Source organism: Pelodiscus sinensis, chromosome 2 (assembly GCF_052426305.1).
Source record: "Pelodiscus sinensis isolate ZL-2025 chromosome 2, ASM5242630v1, whole genome shotgun sequence".
Taxonomy (NCBI): Eukaryota; Metazoa; Chordata; order Testudines; family Trionychidae; genus Pelodiscus; species Pelodiscus sinensis.
In genome coordinates, this window is record NC_143053.1 from 89,572,581 (window position 1) to 89,596,873 (window position 24,293).

General features: G+C 41.5%; 1 protein-coding gene across 5 annotated transcripts in view; it reads left to right on the top strand.

The window, feature by feature from the left end:
- CEP192 (centrosomal protein 192) overlaps nucleotides 1-24,293 on the top strand; it is a 164,760-nt gene that overhangs the window by 20,884 nt on the left and 119,583 nt on the right. For all 5 annotated transcript variants that reach the window (XR_012901559.2, XM_089776315.1, XM_075921011.2 and 2 more), the window contains exons 4-11: nucleotides 1,421-1,578; nucleotides 4,480-4,529; nucleotides 5,399-5,531; nucleotides 15,606-15,760; nucleotides 18,072-18,206; nucleotides 18,469-18,568; nucleotides 22,076-22,158; nucleotides 23,767-24,097. Coding sequence is in view for 4 of the 5 variants with exons in the window: in XM_089776315.1 (XP_089632441.1) it covers nucleotides 1,421-1,578; nucleotides 4,480-4,529; nucleotides 5,399-5,531; nucleotides 15,606-15,760; nucleotides 18,072-18,206; nucleotides 18,469-18,568; nucleotides 22,076-22,158; nucleotides 23,767-24,097 (1,145 nt within the window). In the remaining variant the exon portion in view is untranslated. The remainder of the gene's footprint in view (nucleotides 1-1,420; nucleotides 1,579-4,479; nucleotides 4,530-5,398; nucleotides 5,532-15,605; nucleotides 15,761-18,071; nucleotides 18,207-18,468; nucleotides 18,569-22,075; nucleotides 22,159-23,766; nucleotides 24,098-24,293) is intronic.

Genomic DNA, 24,293 nt, shown 5'->3' on the forward strand with positions numbered 1-24,293 from the left:
GGATGTTCTATCCAGTTCCACTTCTACCCTCCCTCATCTCTTGCCCATCCCTCTTCAGGGACCCTTCTGCCAAGCAACTTCTTATGCAGGGGGTGTTGTTCTCCTAGATCTGGGAGCTGGTGTCTCAATTTCACACCAGTCAGGATATCTTCCTGCCAGTGTACTATCCAAAGCCTCACAAAAGCCTGTGAGAACAAAAGTTGTTCTCAACATTAGGAGAATTCTTGCATTGTGACCATACTAAGACCTTTAGGAAGCCGCTACAAGTGCATGTGGCAATAGTGGAATGTGTGAAAGGGCTGCCAATTTCCTCACTGCATATCAACTCTTGGATAATGGCTTCCATAAATACATGGTAGAGTCTGGCAACGCTCCCCCTGCCTACCAGTGCTCCACATTGCATGTAGGCATAGGCCTCTTCATTTGTATTCCTAGCTCACATCCCTATTCTCAAGATCTGCAGAGCAGCTGTTAAGGATTTGAAAGGTTAACTGGTAAGCATCATCCTTAACAGGTGATGCTTATTGGTTCCAGTTAACGGGTGGGGGCTGGAGCAGCTCCCTGCCTGCCATGGGCAAGAGTCTGCTCCAGTCCATGGGAGGCCCACTGAAGGCAGGAGCAGCCCCAGTCTGAAAAGGTTCTGGGTGTACCGCAGGCAGAGCTGCTCTGGTAGTAGGGAGAAAGGTGCTCCAGCCCAGCTGGAGCAGCCCACCTGCTTGCTTGGTTAACGGTTAAACATCACATTTAACTAGTTAACCAATTAAATGGGATTTTACATCCCTAACAGTGACCTGGTCATCCATTAATACCTTCACATCATACTGTGCCATTGTGCATCAGAGCAGAGAGGATGTGGCTTTTGGCACAGCAGTACTGCAATCAGTGATTTGTTGATTCTGATCCCTCTGGCTAGATAAAGGTTGGGAATTGGGGAATTGATAGGAGCAAGCACACTAAGAAAAGACCTTTCCTCATCTTCTTGTAACTGTTTTTGAGATGTGGTGGTCACATCTATTTTATATCCATTCTGTTTACTCTGTCGAAGTAGCCTGCAAGAAGGAACTGGGCATGGTGGGGTGATGAGAATCAGATCTGTAGGCTCATATACAGAGTGCCATACTGGTGTTACAGCAGGGAGGCTGTAAAGCTGAGCCAACAGGTAACTGCTTGGGGGAAAACCTTCCGACAGCTTTGCATATGGTGCATGCACACTTAGCTGGAATAGGTATGAGCAACACATTTGAACAACTTATGAGAAGGTGAGTAACCATCTTCTTCAATTTTTTGGGAGTAATTTAGTCAGCAGTGTTGGAACTCTAGGGTCTAAAGGAATAAAGAAACGTGTCCATAAAATAAGAGAAATTGTATGTTGAATGTGATCAAACTTGGGCTTAAGAGTGTCTACAATTTTTTTTTCTAGAGGAGTTACTGCACCAATTACAGATGCTCTCCCTATTCCTGATGGCTTGAAAGAGTCCAGCTTAATACACAGAGAGCAAAACCAGAATGCCATCGCTGAGTGTTCAAGTCTCAGTCAAGATACGTTGTTTGACATATTGCCAATTGAACACTTGGAAGGTATTTAACTCTGAGAAATTGTGGTCCATGTTACTTATATCTTTGTTATGGTGTTTGCCTGTTGATGCCATGATCAGTTTTTGGTTGTGGTATAAATAAGAATAGCTCCTCTCTATTGGGAGTTTTTAATTGACTCGTGAAGAATGAAAATTTTGGCCTGGGACTTAATTATAATTAAGTCTAACTCTGAGGGTACGGCTACACTGCCGCTCTCTCTCCCCCCCCCCCCCCCCCGAAAAAAGGTACGCAAAATGTGCTCTGCATTTTGTGTAGCTGTTTTCGATCCTTTTGGATCGACTGGGCCAAATATCGGAAAAAAATGCTTTTTCAAACCCCCCTTTATTCCTCGTAGAATGAGGAATACAGAGGCTTCCGAAAGAGCACGTTTGCTCTTCCCCCCCAAAAAATGGAAGAGTTTTTTCCTATATCCCAGAAAAACACTCGTAGTCTAGCCGTACTTTGAGGCAAAAAGGCAAAGCAAGAGTAGTGGACCAGTAACAAATCTAGGGTTTGAGGTCTTAAAATAAACTAGAAACACATTATGAAGGCTACCGGTAAACTGGATTTCTATGGTCAGTAAATGAGTGACACGTTACTGGATGGCAATTTCAGGTATGAAACACACTGTTTATTTGCCTCTCCATTTTCTCTTCGACTCTAACCTGAATTTACTGACTATTCCCTTCAGTTGCTCTGGTTTCTACATTTTGCTTTTTGGCCTAAGAACATTTAGTCTAGTTTTTCAAATAATGTGATATATTAATGCCTAACTCCAGTGGTTTGTATTATCAACTGCTAAAATCATGCTGCCTTGAAGTAACAATAGAGTTCTAAGAGAAGCAAGATAGTAATAAATAATTTGGTCTTTAAGAATGGCTTGACAGTATTTTATTAATTAGCTTTCCAATATTTGCGTGTGACTATTAAATCTCTGGAACTCCATAACATTTTCTATTTGTACTTTGGCTCCATGTGTGGAGACTGAGGGATACCACAAAAAAAAACAAACAAAAAAAACTGAGAGGAAACTTGTGTTCCTCATAGCTGCTGTAGAGCAGCTAGGGGTAATTTTAAATAGTTGGAAGTATAATTTTATTTTAAAAATTATTAAAGTTTAGTGCTCTCCTTCTAGGAGCCACTTTATCCTTGTAGTTTTATTGTTTGGTAAGTGTCAGTGTTGTTTCTCTTTAGAGTCCTTTTTGTGTGTGTGTATTAGTCTTTATAATTAAAACTCCCATCAAATAGTCTATATAAAGCACCAGTTACCACAAGCAAGCTTACACCCATTTTTCAAAACCTACTGTAACCTAAAATAAATTGGCACAAAAGGCAAAAATGAGAGAGTTTGACACACATTCTTTTGAATTTTTATATGAACCCTTTAGGTGTAAATAGGGAAAACCTTAAGGACATTTTTTTCTTTTTTTCATTGTCTTTAACTAGTCCAAACATTTTATAAAGGAACTAGATTAGTATAAATGTGTCTGGGGGTTTTGTTTTTTGTTTTGTTTTTTAATTTTGCAAATAACCACGATTAATTTTAATGGTTAGCAGACCCACTGAAAGTATAACAATCGCCCTTCTAATTGCACTGTAATGCATAAAATAAATAAGTATTAATATTGTATCAATAGTGAGGTCAGTCTCCTGTTTCTCCATTCAATGGGAGATACTGATGTAAAAAATATCAGACTTAAACAGGTAATCCACTTTTTTCCAATGATTTTATGCTGTTGTAGTTCCTCTTGAAAACATATTTCTTTAGATTTCAGCAGTAATCTTGGATTAAAATATGCATTCATCTTTTATAGCCAGAGGTAACCATTGCAAAAATGTTGACCTAAACTTGTGGCGTGTTTAGTTTTTTGGAACTGGGAACTTTGCAAAGTTAGCTGTTTGGTATTCTTTAATTATATTAGGGTGATACCAATGCCTTTTAATAATATCTTTTAACCTCCTAAGACTTAAAACTTAAAAATAAATGCTGGATTACTGAATTTTTCAAGGCAGTGGTCCATGGCAAATTATTGGTGAGCAAAGTTTTTTTTTTTTTTTTTTCTCTTCTCCTTACGTTTAGTGCTTAGAAATTCCACTTGGGGTTCAGGTCCTTAATGTTCTCAGTACTGCATGAAGACCGATATAAATGACTCTGCCCGCAAAGATCTTAAACTTTGTAATTGATACAATAGGTGGGTAATGTATGCAAGCTAATTGCAAGTGATGAAAGAAACAGTGTGGCCCAATGGCTAGAATATAGCACCAAGACTCAAAAGATCTGTCCTTTTATTTCTGTATTGGCTACTTAGCTTCTCTATGATCTTTAGCAAGCCACTCAAACCCTCTGTTCTCCTCTTACTCTGTTTTATCTAGATAATCAATAGATTATAAGTGGAGCAGACATTCTCTTGTTTACCAGAGACTATGCAGCCTTATTTTTTTTGTTGGGGTTTCTTAATATTAGTGGAATAATGATTAGTTCCGTTATTTTGTGAAATCTATAAATGTAGATTTTTGTCACATGGTATTTTATGGTACTATAAAGTGTACATAATACTTGACAAAAATAAGTCTTGTCCTGAGAACCTTAGTCCATTAGAATTATTCCTTGTTTGCAGGGAAAGTATGAGTACAGGAGGCCCCCAAGTTCTGACCCCACGCACTTACAATGATTTTTGTAAGTGTGGAAGGGGCTGAAACCCCCCAGCTTACGTCCTCAACTCACATTTACTACGTTGTGTGGTGCCTATTGTAAATGAGGTTTCGAGTAACGACGCCCCCCCCGACTTGCTTCCCCCAGAACCAATCACGTCGCAAGTGGGGGGGCCACCTATATACAAATTTAGCAGTGTAATATAGGAACAAATTGAATGTGCTCTTAAATAACATTCTCTTGTATTGCAGATGTGTCCATTGGGATATGTTCACTGCTGCAAAGTGAAAAGGCGAATAAGGTAAAGGTGTTTCATGTTCCAGAAAATTGAAGAACTTTTTAAATAAGAAAAGAAAATATTAACATAAATAAGGGGATAAGTTAAGTGTGTGTGTGGTGTGGTTTTCTATTTAAAAAGAGAACCAACCAACCAAACAAAAAAAACCCTTCTGGCTCAGTGTAGCTTCTTAGAGGGGACTACAAATTGCTTTTAAACACCTAAAAATTTATTATTTAGGAGGGCTTACATGAATCACATCAAAGAACTGTTGTTTTTCAGTATTTGTTGATAGTGTCTTCAAGTGGCATTGGAATGAATCATCTGCTTGGTATGGTATTGATCTGTAAATGTATGTAGACTTCAGTGTTACAGAACTTCTAAAATATTTTTAGCTGACAGGATTCAGCTGAAAATTACATCAACTTTTCAATTATGTGAATTTATTTCAATTCAATCATTTCAGTAAGTTTAGTGTATGAGTACTACAGGGACTTGAGTTGTGAATTAACAGATCATGAACCCTGTTTAAGGAAGCTCTTCTGCATGCTTCAGTATGGGATATGGAAGTAATGGCTCTTTCCCACATGGAAATTTTTAAATGCTTTCTTTTATTTCCATCTGATCAAATCTTTAAATATTTAATATAGTCGAGAGCATTTTCATCTCTTATTTCTAAGCTTCTTTCTTTTTTTGTACTTGTCTCTGTTACTCTTTCTGGGGATGGCTACAGGGAGAACATAAGATGCATCACACCTAGAATTCATGGTGAGAGTGCAATGCGAAAGAAGAGTTGTGGTCAGATTAAACAGCTTAAGTTACTTTCTTTAGTAAATTACTGACTTACACAGTTGGGAACGCTTAAGTGCTTACATACTTTAATTTTTATGTAGATTGATGGACCTGAACCAGGAGAAAAGTTGGTGGACGATGACATTTTAAGTGACCATTTCAGTGCAAGTCTTTCGGGTTTATTAGAAAACGAAAAACTGCTGTCTTTTGCAAGCCTAGAAGGAAATTCAACTGGTAAAGTATATAATTTAACTTGTAGCCTGTTTGTAGTGGATAATGTTTTTAATTAGATGAATCCACTTTAACTACTAGTCCTTCATAAGAGGAGTGTTAACTTTGGAAATTAAGTACCTCTAAAATTTAGGAGGCCAGTTTTTTTTAAGTGCTTAAAATAAGTAAAACTTGTACAATCAAAGGTAAACTTCCCAGTGACCCTATGGTTGTTAGTATATTGATGCATAGAGAGTTCATTGCTGAGCTTGATATTGACATGATCTTAGTTTATAAGTTAAATGGTGAGCTGTATTCTGTTGGTTCTGTGAATTTTAAGGAGAAAAGTATTCCACTTACGTGGATTCAAGCAACTCTGTGCAGTGAATGGTTAGATCTAGCTGTCGGTTGTGACATAACTGAAAATGTTAAGCTTGTAGATTTAAAAGCACACTTGAAGTCTTCTAATAATTTATTTCCTGTTGTGTGACTTTTAAGGTGTTTGTATGCAGTATATTTCCATATTATATGCTAAAAATGTTAAGATAGGTACTTTAAATTGTAATTTGGGGAAATGGAAATTTGTAAAATTTCCACCAACCTTACTTGTATCTCCTAGATCACATGCTTCATGATAGTATGCAGTAATGCAATGAAATACTTTCTTCAGCCCAATGTCTCCCACAGTTCTGATTATTTTTGTTGACCTTTACTGAACCTTTTCCAATGCTGATATATCTCATTGAGATGCAATGACCACATCTGCACACAGTATTCAAGATGTGGGCATACCTTGGATTCATATAGAGGCAATAAGATGGTCTGTCTTATTTAAAAAAAAAAAAAAGAGAGAATGATTCCTGTCTTTTATTAAAAAAAAAAGAGAGAATGATTCCTAACTTTTTGTTTGGTTTTTTGACTGCCACTGCACATTGAGTGGATATTTTCAGAGAACTGTCCACAATGACTCCAAAATCTCTCTAGTAATTATAGCTAAATTATTCCCCATCATTTTGTATGTGTAGTTGGGATTATTTTTTCCAATGTTCATTACTTTACATTTATCAACCTTAAATTTCATTTCTCATTTTGTTGCCCAGTAGCTTAGTTTGGTGAGATCTTTTTGAAGCTCTTCACAATCTGCTTTGGTCTTAGTATCATCAGCAAATCACTGTTTACCCCTTTCTCCAGATCATTTATAAATAAGTTGAATAGGATTGGACCCTTTGGAGATACCACTAATTATTCCTCTCTATTCTGAAAACTTGCTATTTATTCCTTCCCTTTGTTTCCTATCATTTAACCAATTATCAGTCCATGAGAGGACCTTCCTTTTTACCTCATGACAAGTTTCTTTGCTTAAGAGTCTTTAGTGAGGGACCTTAGAAATCTAAATATACTAGATCCACTGGATCCTCCTTGTCTACATTTTTGTTGACCTCCTCAAAGAATGCTAGTAGATGAGTTGTCAGACACATAGATAAATATAATTTGGGGAAAAGTCAACATGGATTCTGTAAAGGGAAATCATGTCTTTCTAATCTACTAGAGTTCTTACGAGGGAGTCAACAGCTCTTTGAGAGGCAGCAATACAGGGTGATAGGCAGCCAGTCCACAAGGGGAGCTGGATTTCAAACTGGCTCCCTCCTGGCACCCTGTGCTGCTGTCTCGGAGCCAGAGGCAACAGCACGGAGTGGCAGGGGGCTCCTCGGGAATGGGGCTGGAGCGCACTAGCTGCTGGCCCAACCCCTGGGGACTATAGAATAGTCGAGTAACCAATAAGAATTTATGAAGTTAATCGACTATTCAGTTAACTGCTAGTTAACATCCCTAAAAGGGAGCATGAGGAACTTCACAGGACTTGTCTGACCAGTTGTGGCCAGCCATGCCCAGCGGGAGGAGGTCAGCTTTGGCCTCAGATGCCCTCCAAACATTCCTCCAACTGTTGATCAATTGGTAAGAGGAAATAGGACTAGTGCCCAGTTTTGTGCTTCTGCCCCCAAAATTGGGATGTCTGTGACTGTTCAATCCAAAAAGATAGAATAATCTTGAGAGATGAGATGCTCATCTCATCTGAAGAAGTTGCTTTTGCACACGAAAGCCCATGATACTCTCTGTGTGCTCTCCCTATTATATATTAAGGATGCCAAGGACTAGTCAACTATTTGATTCTCTCCCCCCTTGCTACCTCTATCAGAGGCAACAAAGCGGGGGGAAGAGGGGTTACTTCAAAGTGGCAGCACAGCATGGAGCCAATATCTGGGCTGCATGTGGCGCTGCCCCTTTGAAATGCCACCGTGGCATTTGTGTGGCGCTCCCGTGGTCAGCAGCTGATCTCTGGTTCTAGTGCAGTGTGCAGAGCTTGGGGTCAGCTGGAGAGTTCCCAGCTGATCCCAGGTGCTGGGGAAATGCTATGCAGAGCCCTGGGAGTCCCCAGCTGACCTCGGGCTCTGCGTGAACTTCGAAAGCAGCAGCGCAGCACGGAGCCTGGGATCTGTGGGGGACTCTTAGTCCCACGCTGACCCCAGGCTACATGATGGCGCTTCCGCTTTGAAATGCGTGAGCCCCCACTGGGGATTCTTGTACATTTCAAAGTTGGCACGACACGTACAGCCCGGAGTCAGCAGGACTTCTCGCTGGCCCAAGGCTGCACATGGAGTTCCGCATTCCTCCTTTGAAATATACAAGAGTCCATGCTCATTTCAAAGGAGGAATGCGAAAATGCTGATAGACAATGGAAATTCCATTGACTACTCAACTAGTAAATTATTCAGTATTTAATATCTTTATTATATATGTTAATCTCTAAGGTGCCACAGGACTATTCGGTGTTTTTTTTTTTTTTTTTTTTCCCCCCCCAAAAGTTGTTTTCTGGGGGAAAAAAAAATACTATAAACATTTTATAATTGCAGGGCAATAATGTAATATTTAAAATATATTTTGCAACAATTGTAAAAGTTTTACCTTTTTATGCATTAAAATATTCAGTTGATGTTACAATTGCAGACATTATAAGCTTTCTAGTAGACCACACAAGGATAGAGGGCTTGGGTTTCACATGGTATGTGCCAGCTGACTCAGGTTTGTGGGGCTTGGGCTGTTAAACTGCAGTGCAGCCATTAGTGCTTGAGTTTTAGTACTAGTTCTAGGACCTTCCTGTCTTGTAGGTCCTAGAGCAGGGGTGTGGAATGTATGGTCGGGGGGGAGTCTGTGGATCCAACCCCTGGGGCTCAGGGCTTCCCCCAGCCTTCCTGGTCAGAGCTGTATGTTTTATTTCACTTGTGTGCAGCCCCTGACTGATGTTTATTATAAGTGATCCCTAGCCAAAAAGTTTCTCCACCCCTGTCCTAGAGCCCAAGCTCCAGCTCTCGTCTCAACCTCTTACAATGAAGTTAAACAGACCCTTAGCTTGAGCCCCACAGGTCTGAGTCAACCAGTGCAGATCAGCACAGCTGTCTAATGGAGCATAGAGGCATGCTTCATGATAGCTACCACTTGAGTTAGGTACTAAAACAATGGTGGATAGTCCTAAAAGTGCTATCCAATTAATCTTTAGCATAATTTCTAAAAGTAACTAAAAATATATGTAAATGTTTCAACTGACTTAAACTGAAAAAATATTTGGGCTTTTGAGAGCATTTGTAATATTTTTTTCATTCTGGTTCAGGAATAGGAATGCTAAATTGAATTTAATCAACTAGTCAATGGACTTTCCTTTGACTAGTTGATAAGCAGGGAGCGGCAGTGGAGTTAGCTCCCAGGGTGCTACCCTGCTTTCGTTCTGCCTTTTAAATGTATTAAGAGCCTGATAGAGGCAGCAAGTGTGGGAGAGTGTGGGGGGGAAGGAAGGGGGAGAGTGGGAGCAACTAGTCAAGGCACTAGTCTTACATCTCTGTTCAGGAGTAGAAAGAGTTTACAGAACATTCATGGGATGAAAAAACAAGTTGTTTTTAGGCAGATGGTGCTCCTGATGATCAACTTAATAGCTAGGTTTCATTTTTCACCATTGTATTTAAAAAAAAAAAAGCGTTGTACTATAACTATCCTAAATTTCAAAGTAACAGTGCAGAGTTCAAGTATTTAGAAATTGCCAAAATATCTTTAGACAACTTTGAATCTTTTTCAAAATTTTTGAGTTTAGAAACTGATGAAAACCAATCCTTTTCAGCCAAGTTTTTGTTTTGATGACAAGACATTTTATAAAAAAAATCCAGAACCCAACCAGCTACAGATCTAGGTCCAATTGTTTCATGATAGTTTTCTTGTGTAACTCGGTAAATCCTAGTTTCTTTGCCTCCATTTTCTGATAACATGGGGCTAATAGTGTTTCTTCTTCGAGTAATGTCCCTGTGGATGCTCCACTATTGATGGCAGATTGACCGGAGCCACATATTGAAGCCCTCCAAAGCAGTTTCCCCAGTTGGGCCTCATATGTGCATGTGGCTTGACACCTCCTGTTCCCCCTTGGTTCCTCTTTAACTGCCCTAACTTGCAGACGGAGCTTCATCCTCTTGCTCAAATTATTTACCTCAGCGATTAGTAGTCCATGGTTTTAATAGTTTTAGTGAGTTCTTGTTAGATATTGTTAATAGTTTCCCTTGTTCAGATTTAGCTTGGTGTGGTTTAAAAAAAAAAAAAGATGAAAAATCAAGAGAGCTGTGAACTTAACACGTTGGACTCTTTGGGCTTCAAGAAATGTGACCAATGTTGCAAGCCCATGCCAGTGTCAGATGGCCATTCCCTGTGCATCTGCTGTTTGGAGGCAGCCCATATTCTGCAAAATGCGACGCCTGCTGCAGTTTGACAGCGAAAGCCAGAAAAGATAGAGCTCCGCGTCAGAACAATACTGTTTGAAAAAAGCCATGCAGCCTGCAGAGGAACAACATACCTCCCAATTACAAGGGGGCTCCACTAAGAAACAAGCCGCTTCCCCTGATGCCAAGGAAGTCTTCTAAAAAGAGAACTTCCACAGCATGCTCTCTCCCTCTTTCTTTCCCTAGAGCTAGCAGGTATATCAGTACCACAGCACCAAAAAATGAAGGTGTGGCTCTCAGCCAAAACAGATATCGGCACCGGTGCATGCCTCTCTGGCAGTCTGTGGCTCCAGCACCACATTGGGACCCAGCACCACCAAAAGCCACGGCCCTGCAGACAAAATCGGCACATTCAACTAAAATGGCACCAATTCCAATGCTGCCACCTTCAGCCCCCCACGCACCAGAATTAAATCCATAAGTGGTATGGATAACGCCTGACTGGATAACAGTAGCCAGGGCAAGCATTGCCATTTGCACCCTGCCTCCAGAAACCCATCCCCAGCACCATTTACAACACACAGCTCTCCATGTCTTACTACATTTCCAGTACTGTCTCAACATAGTGTTCTAGCCATTGATGATCATCCTGTATGTGCTCATCCTGTATGGGCTTGTGGTCACATTACTACCAGGACAGTTCTCATCATCCCTCCTGGTGCCCACAATGGACATATCCCCCTCCACAGTGGCCACCCTGGGAGCACTGGGACCCATACAGGCACAGGTCTACTACATCTTCAAACCAGCTAAAAGGTGTCTGTCTCTTCCTCGTCCCCTCCTGCCACCCAAAGACTCAGAAGAGGAGGTGGACAGATCATTGATAGGGATCCAAACTCTGATGTACTGGACATGTCCAACAGATAATTGTTCGTTATTACCTGATGAGGCGATCATACCATCGGACATATGCCCAACGGATGATCTTAAACCGTTCCAACTGCTGTTCAAAAGAGTGGCAGCAAGCCAGCAAGTTCCAGTCTAAGAAGTGCAGGAATAACAGCACTGCTTGCTAAAAAAACTTACACCCCACGATGCAGGGGAAAATTGCTTTGCCCATTGAGGCAATTATGGAGACATAAGATCAGCTGTGGCAAACTCCTGCATCCATCCAGCCTACCTACAAAAGAGCTGACAGGAAATACTTTGTCTTTTCGAAGGCCATGGAGTTCTTATTCATGCACCCCCAACCAAACTCCCTGGTCGTAGAGTTGGCACAGCATATATCTAAGCTGCCACACTATAGAGCTGGAAATCAAGAATGGGACCATAAGGAGTTGGATCTTTTTGGGAGAAAATGATACTCTTTCTTTACACTGAAACTCAGAATCGCTAGTTATTCAGCCCTTCCAGCAAATCATGACTTTGACAACTACTCAAAATTGAGAGAGCTCATGGAGCATATTCCCAACTCAGAAACCTGTCCTGAAAGCTATAAGTGCATAAGGGCAATACTATGGTCAACACAGCCCTTTAGACATTGCTGGATGTTGCAGACACCACTACTAGAGCAACAGCCCTGGCTATGGTTATGTGCAGAGTATTCTGGCTATAGCTCTAAGGGTCCCCCATGAGTTTCAGTCCAAAGTATAGGATCTCCTGTTTGATGAACAAAAGTTCTCTGCAGCCAAAACTGAGGAGGTATTAAACAGCAGCAAAGACTCACAAACCATGCTGTGTATCCTTGGCATGTATACCTTGCCTTATCAACACACCCTATGCAACTGCAACAGGTATGGGCAATATAACCGACCACCACAAAGGTCATATGAAGATAACTGACTGAGACAATGACCAAAGTGGAGAGGTTCCAGTCAGGGCTGCCCTTCCACTACCCAGTCCTCAAAGTGGCAGGTTTGAGACTATGATCAAGGGTCACAATTCAGTGCCTTCACAACTGTGCCATTGTTTTACCTGCTGGTTATACCTCTTTTTACCACAGTTGGAGACCATATCATGTGACCATTGGGTATTGGAGATAATCTGTGATTACTGGATACATTATCACCTTTACTTCTCTTTCCCCTACCCTATCTCATCCCTCTTAAGGCACCCGTCTCATGAGAATCTACTAAGACAGGAGACAGATGGACTCCTGCTGTTGGGCCTCATAGAGAGGGAACCCAAGCAGTTCCATGGAAGAGGGTTCTGTTTGAACCCTCGAGGGTTCTACCTCCTAACCGAGAGAAGAACGTGGTTGGAGATGGATCCTTGATCTCCACAAATTGAACAAATCTCAGAAAAAAAAATGCTTCCAGATGGGCACACTAACCACAACCATTCCGGCATTGGATTGAGGGGAGCCTTTGACCTACAGGACACCTATTTCCACCTCGCCATACGCCCCGCATACAGGCATTACCTCTGCTTCATACTAGAGGCAGATCACTATCAGTACAAGGTCCTACCTTTCGGCCTTTCCTCTGCTCCTCGAGTATTTTTCAAAAGTTCTAGCCTTAGCAACAGTGTATTTATGACAACAGCACATAATCATCTTTCCATACCTTGATGACTGCCTAATAAAAGGATGGTTATGTGAGGAAACTACCTTCATGATACATGTGTCCAAAGCTCTATTCGATTGCCTCAGTCTCTTCATCAGTGAACAGAAATTGACACTACAATTTGTTCAGGACATAGAGTTCATTGGAGCCTGGCAAGACTCAGTTTCAGCCCAAGCACACTTATCTCGACAACACTTTGCAGCCATCCAAGATCTTATATGTATCCTATCCATGAGTCCATCTACCATAATACTTGCCTTCCTGCTGTTGATGGGCCAGATGTCCGCAACTATTTATGTAATCCAACATGCCCAATTACATTGCTGATCTCTCCGTTCCATCATCTATACTCCATTCCATCATCTGCTACGCAAGAGAGTTACTATGCCCCCAGATCTACTTCCCTCTATACAATGGTGGACATTAGCAGACCATTTTCTCACAGGGGTCCCCTTTCGCCAGTGTCAGCCCACGGTGCAAATCACAACGGATGCATACTTACTGGGTTGGGTTGCTCATCTGTGTGATCATGTAGTTGAGAGCAAATGGTCTCCGCACGGGACATTGCTGCACATCTAATCTTCTGGAGATCAGAGCAGTGAGAAGTGCCTCCCAGAGTTTCTAATCGTAGAGTCAGGAACCTAATGCACAATATCTCCACAATGTTTTACATAAACAGACAAGGCAGCACATGTTATCATTCTCTGCTTGTGGAATTGATGCATCTGCGCTTGGGTTACGCTCATGGCATCATAGTTATCTGGAGTCGTCAATGCTGCTGCAGAGCCACAGTTTCTCCATAGATCACGAATGGGAACTGCATCTGAAGTTCATAACTACAGTCTTCTCCTGATGCGGTCGACCACCCATAGATCTCTTCGCTTCCTACCAGAACACTGAATGCCTCCAGTTTTGCTCCCGAGCAGGGATCAGCAAAGGCTTCCTCAAAGATGCATTCCTAATTTGGTGGAGTGCCCCATTGCATTATGCTTTTCCCTGATCCCACTCATTCCAAGATTTGCACAGACAAGGTAGGTTTCATCCTAATAGCCCCATCTTGGGCGAGGCAAACCTGATTCCCATACCTTCACCAATTATCAATACAGCCTTTCTACCCATTTCCATACCAGCATGACCTTCTTTCCAAGAATCTTGGGAAGATGCTCCATTCTCCCAACCACACACTCTCCATCTTCAAGCATAGCTTCTATCTCATTCTGGGAACTAGAGACCGGATGTTCTCAGCAGGTGAAGGATATTCTTTTCCACAGCAGGAGGCTCTCTACAAGAAAGAATTACCTACAAAAATGGACATGCTTCTTTGTAGTGCCAGAGATCACTGATTGACTCTTGCATGTCCTCACTCAGTATCATCCTGGACTATATACTAGAACTCAAGACATCTGCCCTTTCCTCCATAAGTCCACTTGTCAGCAATAATTGTATTCCATAATCTTGTTGATTGACTCTATATATTTCCTTACTCAGTCACATGAAGATTCCTTAAAGGTCTCCATAACCCATACCCACCTTTTAGGGCTCCACAGCCATCATGGAACGCAAATCTCATCCTAGATTGCTTGACCAGACCTCTCTTTGAACCTATGGCTACTGTTTCACTTTCCTCCCTTTTTATGAAGGTCTGCTTTCTACTAGCTATCACCACAGTAAGGAGAGTTGGTGGGTTTGGAGCTTTATGGCAGAACCTCTCCCCCCCCCCCCCCCATAAAGTCTTCACAAAGGACAGAGTTATGTTGAGACACAACCCTTCCTTTTTACCAAACACTTGAACTGCATTTCACGTGAATTAACCCATTGGGAAGAAGTAGGTAATACTAAGTCCCATGCATCCCCTAGAGATGCGATGTTGCATGCTTTGGAAATTTGACAACACTGGCCTTCTTTTTAGAGAGAATATGAGCCTTCGTAAGTCTCAACAACTTATTATTTCTATTGCTGAATGCTCCAGAGGTACACCAATTTCAACCCAGCACATCTTGAAATAGATATCTACTTGCATAGTCAAATGGCACACTCTTACCTATAGACCTCAGAGAACCCACCACGAGCATATTCCACTCGTCCTGCAGCAGCCTCCATAGTCGTCTTGAACTATGTCCCCCTCAGAGACATTTACCATGCTGCCACATGGTCATCGGACTGCACTGTAGCCAAACATTATGCGATCCTACCACAACTGGCATCTGACTCAGTGGTGGCTGATTAGTCTTGTCCACCAGCGCCAAACAGTGACTCCAATCATCCAAAGTCAAACACTGCTCTGTAGTCACCACCAGTGGAGCACCCATGGGGACATCGCTTGAAGAAAAGGGAGTTACTCACCTCATGCAGTAATGATTGTTCAAGATGTGCATCCCGTGGGTGCTCCACAGTCCTCTTTTCCTCCTCTCTACTCGGAGTCTTAGTCACTCTGGTGTAGATGAGGAACTGAAGGTGGCGTGGGGCTGCGCATCCCAGGCGCTGAGGCATGAATGCCATGAGATGCCTCCTGCACGCACACAGCCCAGCGGGGGGAAACTGCTCTGCAGGGCTCTGAGTCTGCGGCTTCGGGCAACCTGTCACCAACTGTGGAATAGCCACACACCTCTCCAAGAACAGTTGTTACTGCATGAGTTGAGTAACTCCTTTTTTCCCTGCTTCGTAAGGGTGTTGCGGTGATCAGTACATTGAACATTGTGAGGTGCACCAATGCTATGGTAACGAGGATCAGAGATCTGTAGCAATAAACTTTTATTAATCCTTTTCCGTGCTATCAATAGATGATGATATTGACGATGAAGAATTCTATGATAACCAACTGGAGGCCTATTTCAAACAGCTGGTGCCACCAGAAATGCCAGGAAGTGATTGTGAAGGACTGGAACTTTTGGAATGTAGTACAGCATTGAAGCCGCCTGAAAGTGGCTTAAATCAGGTAAACCTAAGCCAGCATAGCTGAAGGCTCCATACACTTAAAGACTTTTAAGATTGTGTGATATTGACTGTTAACTAATGAATACTAAAAGATGATTTTCACTTCTTCCAGCAGTTTATAAAAATATCCTTTAGTAAAAGGATTTATCCTATTATTTTCAAGGCGTGATATAAAAATATAACTTAATTTCATTCTAAATTTCTTGCGTTCTGTTTCCTCTTTAGATTTCCTTTATGAAGGAAAAGATACAAAGGGGATAAGCAGCCTGCTATTCAGACTGTCTTCCTGGCTTTCTTTTTCTTCCTAGTGCATTGAGCTAAGAACAGTTGTAGAAGTCAATTACTTTATTTCCTATGTACACGGTAGTAGCAGGGAAGGAGAGTTGATTTAGGGTATGGCTATACTAGAAAGTGTAGCTGCTCTGAGTCAATGGGAGACACTCTCTTGCTGATACTGCACTGTCCAGGCTGGTGCCTAGGTCAGTGTAATGTATGTTGTTTGGGCAGTGGCTTATTCACACCCCTGAGTGATACAATTTATACTGACATCAGGAATAGTGGTGTTAGGCATAGCTTAAGTGGCTGGCAGATGGTTGTCGTTAAGGATTCTGGAAATGTATTGAAATAACTGATGAGACATGATCATGTTGTTTCCAACAGGGGCACTATTGACAGTAGCCTTTTTCTTCGTTTACACTTTTCCTTTTATATCATTTCTCCCTCTCTGTCTTCCTCCTGTGTGTTTTCCTGGTATTCTTCTTACCACTAGTGGGCACTAATGGCAGAGGAACCTGTGGATTCAGTTCTGTTACTGTGGCTGTTTCTCCTAAAGAAGAAAACTATAAGCATCTGTCTCGAGAGCTCTTTCTTCTCTGTAGGGTGTCAAGGAGCTCATCAGGGAAGGGATGATTCTTTGACAATAAACTAGCAATAAAAAAAAGGGAGGGGGTGGGCATTTAAAAAAAGGTGACCCTTTTAAATTGGCCTTTGCAATATGGATCAAGAATTAAGAACCCCTAGCATCTTTCATTAACAAATTTAGATTAATGAAACAGGCTCATGCTTCACATTTCTATCGTCACTTACATTACATGTGCAAAAATAGTTTATACATATTCAGAAAATCATAACTTTAAAAATGATCTGTTACATGATGCATTTTGCCTAAAGTGTCTTGAAGTTATGCATATTCATAAGCCAATTTTCATAAAGTATGGGAGGGTTAACAAGGTGAACCCAGGCTGCAAAGTAAATGCTGCCTCTTCCTCAATCTGTAAGCCTCCTTGTATCATCAATCAGGGTGTCTTCACCCTGTGTGATTCAAATCATGTCTACTTTATTAGGCTTACATGGTGTTGGTTTATTTCCTAAGTAATCTGCCTTGATCTGTTTGCTGTCACTTATTACTTAAAATCTATTCTTCTGTAGTTAATCTGTCTTCAATTTTATCTTATTCTGTGTTGTTGGTGTGTGGTTTTTTTTTGAATAAAGCGTTCGGGAATTTTAGCTCTATTAATAAAGGCTTGTTCATATTTACCCACATTGAGTGATAGGGGACTCATGATTGAGTTTGCATCATATCAATCAAGTCCCTGTGCAGTGCATAACTTCATAATTCTGGATTTATACTCCAGTAGGAGTGCAATACTATGGAGTGGGGAAATTGGCTGGTGCCTCCATTGTTGGTCCATGAGTAACCTAGGTAAAGCACTTAAGTACTCAGTTGGATATGTGGCACCATCTATCATGTTGAATGATAATAGAGACCAGAAGGGCTGGCTGTGAGTCACCGGTGGTACAGGGTAAGAGGCCAGCCTATCTGAGTAGTTAGTAGAGCAGCAATTCCAAAAGGTCCCAGTTTGTCCTGGGGTACATTGTGTCACACATTCTAAAACATGGCCCTTCAATGCCAATTGTGTTATGATAGCAAGTAAGAGGGACAGAGTGTCTTTCACATTACAGCGCCTGATGGTGATTTATATCTCTACTGGCAGCTTTGGGCACCCAAAATCACATGTGCTACCTGGGGGAGAAGGGAAGGACTCATGACTGTTCTTGCAGCTTCCCTTTTCTTCTCTGTCAGAAGTTGGGGAGGCTTTTTTGCAAGGAACCAAAGAAATCTGTGGGAACCATGAATTCTGTGCACTCACAGTAATGCCTAATTCCCTCAGGAAATATCAGATTAACATTGGGAATTATAACATGAAAGTGAATAGTGTACTTCTGGCCAAATGAAGTACTTTGCTTTGATGATGACAGTGCAAGAAAAATTCAGTGTTACTCTAGCTGAATTATAAATGCTAATGCTGCAGGAGAATTTTGAAGTGCCTGAAATTCACCAAGCTGCCACAGGAGTGGATTCTGCCACTGCTAGTGATGAAGAATCATGTGAATTGGAGAAATATGGGCATCCTGTGCAAAGAGAATCATTCTTCTTGCCAAGAACGGTAAGACCTTTGTATGTAGAATGTTCTGATCATTATAAAACTGACTTCAGTATCTAAATAACCTCCCTTGGAACAGAAACCTGAAAGTTGGTAAGTGACAAGTAATAGAGGGATAGTATTTCTCATCAAAAAGTTGATTAAAATTGAATAATTCTTAATCTTAAACTTTTGCACTACAAGTGTTACTTTGTAAACTATTTACTGTTAACGTGACTAATTTTGTGATGTAGTTTTTGTATCTGTGAACCTTTTTCATGAACAGATATGTGAAGCTGACAATACAAGCTTTAAACCTGGACTAAAAGGCAATAGTTGTGATGAGTCTTCCGCAGAGGATCAAGTTACTGGTCCACTTGTAGCAGGTACAAGTATTTAACAGTTGTGTACTTCCTTTAGATAAGTTTAGAGCTTGTGTTCATAAATTGCTGATGTGCACTACTTGATAACCTTGTCACAGGGAAGGCACTAAAATATAGTTGAGATTGTACTTCCATTTCAAACCTCTTAAAATTTTGCTAGGCAAATAAACCTCTTCTCACCCACAGTAAATTCTTCTTTGAGTGGTGTTCCTGTGGGTGCTCCTCTCAGGTCTCAGTGTGTCCTCACACCACTGGTTGAAGTTTTTTACCTAGCAGTGTCTTCCCAAAGTGCACATGTGTAGTTGCCATCTGCACTTTTCTTGTCTGTTGGGTGCATGCATGGTGCAAGTTTCCCTCCGTTCTTTTTCTGTCATCCTTGACTGAAGATGTAGTTACAGCAGTGTTTTCCTTCCTCACAGAAAAGAGAAAAATAGTGTAGATCATATAGAACTGGCAAGGACTACATTTCTCTGCTCAAGGCTCATTTTCAATGAGGCCAAGTCTGCCCTTGTCCCCATGCAGCAGATTGTTTGTGGGAGCCTTGTTGGACTCAACCCAGGCCAGGACCTCTCTTCCATGACCCCAGTTCCTAGCAATAAGGAATATCCTAACACTTGGACAGTTCTTCCCAGCTACAATGGCCAGGAATTGTGAGGCTTCTGGGCCACATGGCATCACGTACATATGTCTACCAACACCCCAGTCTAAGGCTATAGCCACTACAAGCATGGCTAAGTCAGGTGCATAACCCCACCCACTACCTGCTGGCCATGGAGGTCATGATTCCCCTGAAGTCATGCACTCTTTAACTTGGTGACTTCAGGAGGGAGTAGAGTGCAGTTTGCCGTACTGCACATTTTAGTCTATTACCTGAAATGGGCTGGGAAACGCATACGGGAGACCTAAGGACTCAAGATATGTGGTCTTGGGAATTATCGTCAGGGAGCTAAGGGTGGAAGGTCTCACGTGTCAGATGTTCCTAACTTAGGCAAGTGTGTTTGAGTCCTGACTGACAACACAGAGCAATGTTTGACTTAAATAGTGTGGTGCTTGTCCCCTCTGTGGGAGTTTTGTTTGCAACATTCCATCCAGTTGGAGGCTATGTACCTTCCAGGAATTCAGAACATGTTGGTGAACTGGCTCAGCTGAGTTTTCTACTTTCACGAGTGGTCTTTCAGGGCAGATGTGGCCCTATTTGTTTTCCACAGATTGGGGGTATCCCTACATAAGAGTTCCCTAGGGGACACCTTTTAGGTACCCTGGATGTCCCATTTGATGTATGCCTTTCCTTCCTCTCCTCTCATGCACAGAGTTTTCTTAGGATGAGGCAATACCAGCCTGGTCCTGTCAGCATCGGTTCACCACTCTCTCTTGGAATTCTCAATGATGGACTCTATAGCTCTTCCTATGTTCCCAGACTTAATTATCTAGAACCATGGTAAATTCTCTTCCCTCCACCTAATGGCCTGGGAACTCCATAGTTAACACAGGTGGAGCAACAGTGTTCAGAATCAGTGCAGGAGGTGCTCTTGGGCAGTAGGAAAACTCCACTAGGGTCATTTATGTGGCCAAGTAGAATCGGTTTTTTTATCCTTTCAGAAAGGTACAGCCCTGATGGACACTCTGGTCCCAGTCATACTGCACTACTTGCTGGCTCTCAGGACACAGGGTTTATCTATATAATCTGTCTGGGTCCACCTGGTAGCTCTCTGCTTTTCACCTGGGTACTCGAGGCAAGTCAGTTTTTTGGCAGTCTAATTGTATGTTGCTTTCTGAAGGTCCTAGATAGGTTGTACCTGCAGGTGTGCCAACCAGTTCCTCCCTGGGACCTTAACTTTGTCCTCACAAAATTAATGGGGGCATCATCTTTTGAGCCTTTAGCTGCTTAGTCTTCAAAGTGGCATTCTTGGTGGTGAGCACATCAGCTAGAAGAGTGTCAAAACTCCAAGCTCTAACCTCAGAGCTTCCTTTCACAGCTTTCACAGCTGACGGCAATCCCACCTGCAGGTGCTGGGCTGGCAGTGGCAATGACGTTGGTAGGCCTGATGTCTGGGGTGGCTTTGACGAGGGCATCCCCAGTGGCTGGGTGGGCTGCCCACCGTGGTCATCGTTGTGGTTGTGCTCGGCCCGGGGACTTCTGCAGCGGAGGCTGCAGGCTCGATGGCTCTCGCTCCGGTGGCTCTCGCTCCGGTGGCTGGTCCGGTTGGGGCTTTGGAGGTTGAGCAGAAGTTCCTCCCTCCCCAGAGGCCAGCCCCAACTGTGCTGTCTCCCTGGCCTTTATACCTGGCCCGCAGTTGGAGCATGCCCAGCACTACTGTGGGGGAGGGGCCTTCTCTGCCCAGCAGGCCCATTGGCTTCCCCCTTGGTCAGTGGGGGGCTGGGCTGCCCCATCACATCTGGTAAACATGTTTCTGATTCTTCTGTGTATGGGAGGTCTCCTATATGTTTCTTCTCATCTTAAATCTCAGAATCCTGAGGAAGGTATAACACAACAGGTGCCAGCTAATGCTTCAGGCATGGGTGCATCATTTCTTGTATTCCAATGGGATGATACACCTGACTCTTTTCTCCCCCTTCTCATTGAACTGTTATCTGATCAAACCATGGAAGATTTGCTACTTAATTCACAAGGGGGGAAAAACCCAAGACTCCCCTTTATGTGTCTTTGGTGAAAACATTCAAACCATCAAACACGTCATTATGCAGTGCCCCAAATAAGGACTCATAGGTGAATTGGAAGATCCTCTCTAAGGGTACGTCTAGACTACATGCCTTTGTTGCCAGAGGCATGTAGATTAGGCTACCAGACATAGGAAAATGAAGCGGCGATTTAAATAATCGCCGCTTCATTTAAATTTACATGGCTGCCGCACTGAGCCGACAAACTGTTGATGATTTAGAACTACAACTGCATCTGAAGAATGTTGCTTTGAAGATATCACAAATGAGAGAGATACTGCATGTTATATACATCATGAACTTACCATATGCAAGAGAAAATTTTAATAGAAAATAATTCAGCAACTTTTAGACTCTTAAGTCACAGCTAACTGAACAAAACAGACCCAACTTCTGATGGAAACCAAATGGGAAAGTAGGTCATGGCACATTTTCTGGAGATAGTCATGTACCAATATTTTAATGTCATGCGCATAAAAACTGAGAGAAATCCTTTGGCATCTATTGATCTTCACTAAACCAAAAGTTACATTTTTACAATCCTTTATCTTTTTGTCTCATTAATACCAGAAAGGAGAAAATCACCTGTCTGTATTTGCCAAGTTAAAACCCCTACACTTGTGTTTTACTTAGCAATGTAAATAGCATTGCCATTTAGTTAGTTTAGACAACTCAAAAGATCAGTTCTTAAAATCAGTGAACCTTACTGAGTTACAAGAGAGCTAAAACTACCTCCTGTTATCTTTCCAAAGTGAACTACTCTGTTAGTGTTCTCACAGCAGATTAAGTGGTTTGTTAATATTAATTTAAATGATTTCTCATATGCTGCAGGAAGTCGTGAGTTTGGACATCTTGGTAATGAAAGTGAAGGAACAGCTTCGGTACCACTATTTCCCTCTAACATGCATAATGAGGTAACACAACTTTGAGGAACTGCTTTTTGTACAGCCAAGAAAAAATGCAAACTTTTTGATTGTTTAAATACTTCCAATAAGTCTGTGTAAAATTGTCTTGATTTTTCTGACGATTATCACTGCGGGATCTTTGGTAATGTGTTTGCAACTCCACGTGTGGATAAATATAGTATTTGGCTCTGTAATTGGGATGTGAAGCAGAAGGGGATATTGCTCCTCCAGTGACAAGCAGGGAAGAGATCTATAGCTGGTCTATATCTTCTCATTCTTTCTGTCCCTGTGCTCCTCCAAGCCAAAGCCCAGTTGGCTGTTGTGTACAGTTTTCTGGAACTGTACTTTTGAGTCTCCTCTTGGAGGGAAGACTCTAGAAGAGGGGAAGAAGAGTTGGTTGAGATGGGTCTTCTTTAGGTGACTATAATAAATACAGGTCTTTAGCACTCTGAAATATTCCAGGGAGGCTTCAAAATAGCTTTTCTATTAAAAATGATCTCTTGTATACAGGTATAATTGTATTTGATGACTACAGATCGGTATGGTCTCTATCCTTCCCTCCTCCTCGTTCTTGATTGTTTGTACTTGTGGCAATCTGGCACAAGACATCTGGGGTGTAATTTTAGGATGAGATGATTCAATGAAGCCTGCTTAATGTGTCCCTTCTTACCTATATTAAATGTAGCTTCAGGATAGCACTAATAACATTGTTGCTTAATACCCCCTGAAGAGAGAAGAGTATGAAAAAAGTAATGTGCTGCCACAAACACTAAATTGTCTTAATCGCAATTGTTTGGTTATTGCACAGCATTACTCCAGGGCAGAGTTGAAGTTGTTTGTCTCTGACCTATGCATTTTCACAGTTTGGCTTGTTTCAATTTCTGTTAAATATAATTCTGACTACGAAGTTCCGGGATTTTTGTCATGCTTTTAATTGTATATGTTGATCTTCACTTCATTATTATAGTCTTAAGAGGAAGTGGTGGTAAGGTGACTGCAACATTATCAATGGCATTGTAACCCAAGTAAAACAGCATGCTAATGTGAGTAATGACTAAGTTAAATAGTTACAAAAAATAGACTAAAAGATTTTAATTTTAGTTTACATAAGAACAGCTATACTGGGTCAGACCAATGATCCATCTAGCCCAATATAGTGCCTTCTGACCATATCTAATGCCAGCTGCCCCAGAGAATGGTAATCAAGTGATCCATCCCCTATTGCCAGCACTGACAAAGAGGCTGGGATACCATCCCTGGCCATTCTAGCTAGTAACCATTGACAGACCTAACCATCATGAATTTATCTAGTTCTTTCTTGAACCTTTGTAGTCTTGAGCTTCACAACGTCCTCTGGCAGCGAGTTCTACTGGTTGACTGAGTGTTGTGTGAAGAAATACTACTTCTGTTTTTAAAATGTGCTGTTGGTTAATTTTATTTGGTGACCTTAGTTCATGTCTTCTAAATGTTCATTCTGTACTCAATTGCTATTTAAAACTAATCTTTATAAACTGGACATAAATGGTTTATAGTCAAATCTATCTTCAAAGGCTTGCTAGTTTTGTTTGTGTACATACAAAGTGCTAACTACTTTTTGTACTTTTTTTTTTTCTTAAGGATGTACTGAATTCCACCAACATTGCTGAATTCGGATTAGATTCGTTATATCTTCAGCACGTGAACATCAATAAGACTGTGGCTGATCTTTCCGATACTATTTTAGAGGGGAGGAAACAATCCTCTTACTTATGTCATGCTTTTTCACGTGATGCTGAAGAAGTATATCATTCAATAGATGGTATATCTGTGTATGACACAAATCCTGTTAATGAAAATGCCACTGTGAGCGATAAAAGTCCAGTTAGTGAGTGTGAACTTGGACTGGCTGATACTTACCTGTCTCCAACTGCTGATAGTAGAACAAGTGAATATCAGGATACAACAGAAGGTCAGTTGCTGTAGAAATAGCCCATTAGGGCAAAAGAGTCAAGACTGGCTTGTTTGGTGAGGGAACTCTATTGCAAGTTTAGCTTTTTTATAAATATGCTGGAAGATTATTAGAAAAGATCTAAGTCAATTTAACTAGAAGAAATTTTGAGCTTCATTATTTATCAATAGTATTTAATATATTAAATCACTTAAAT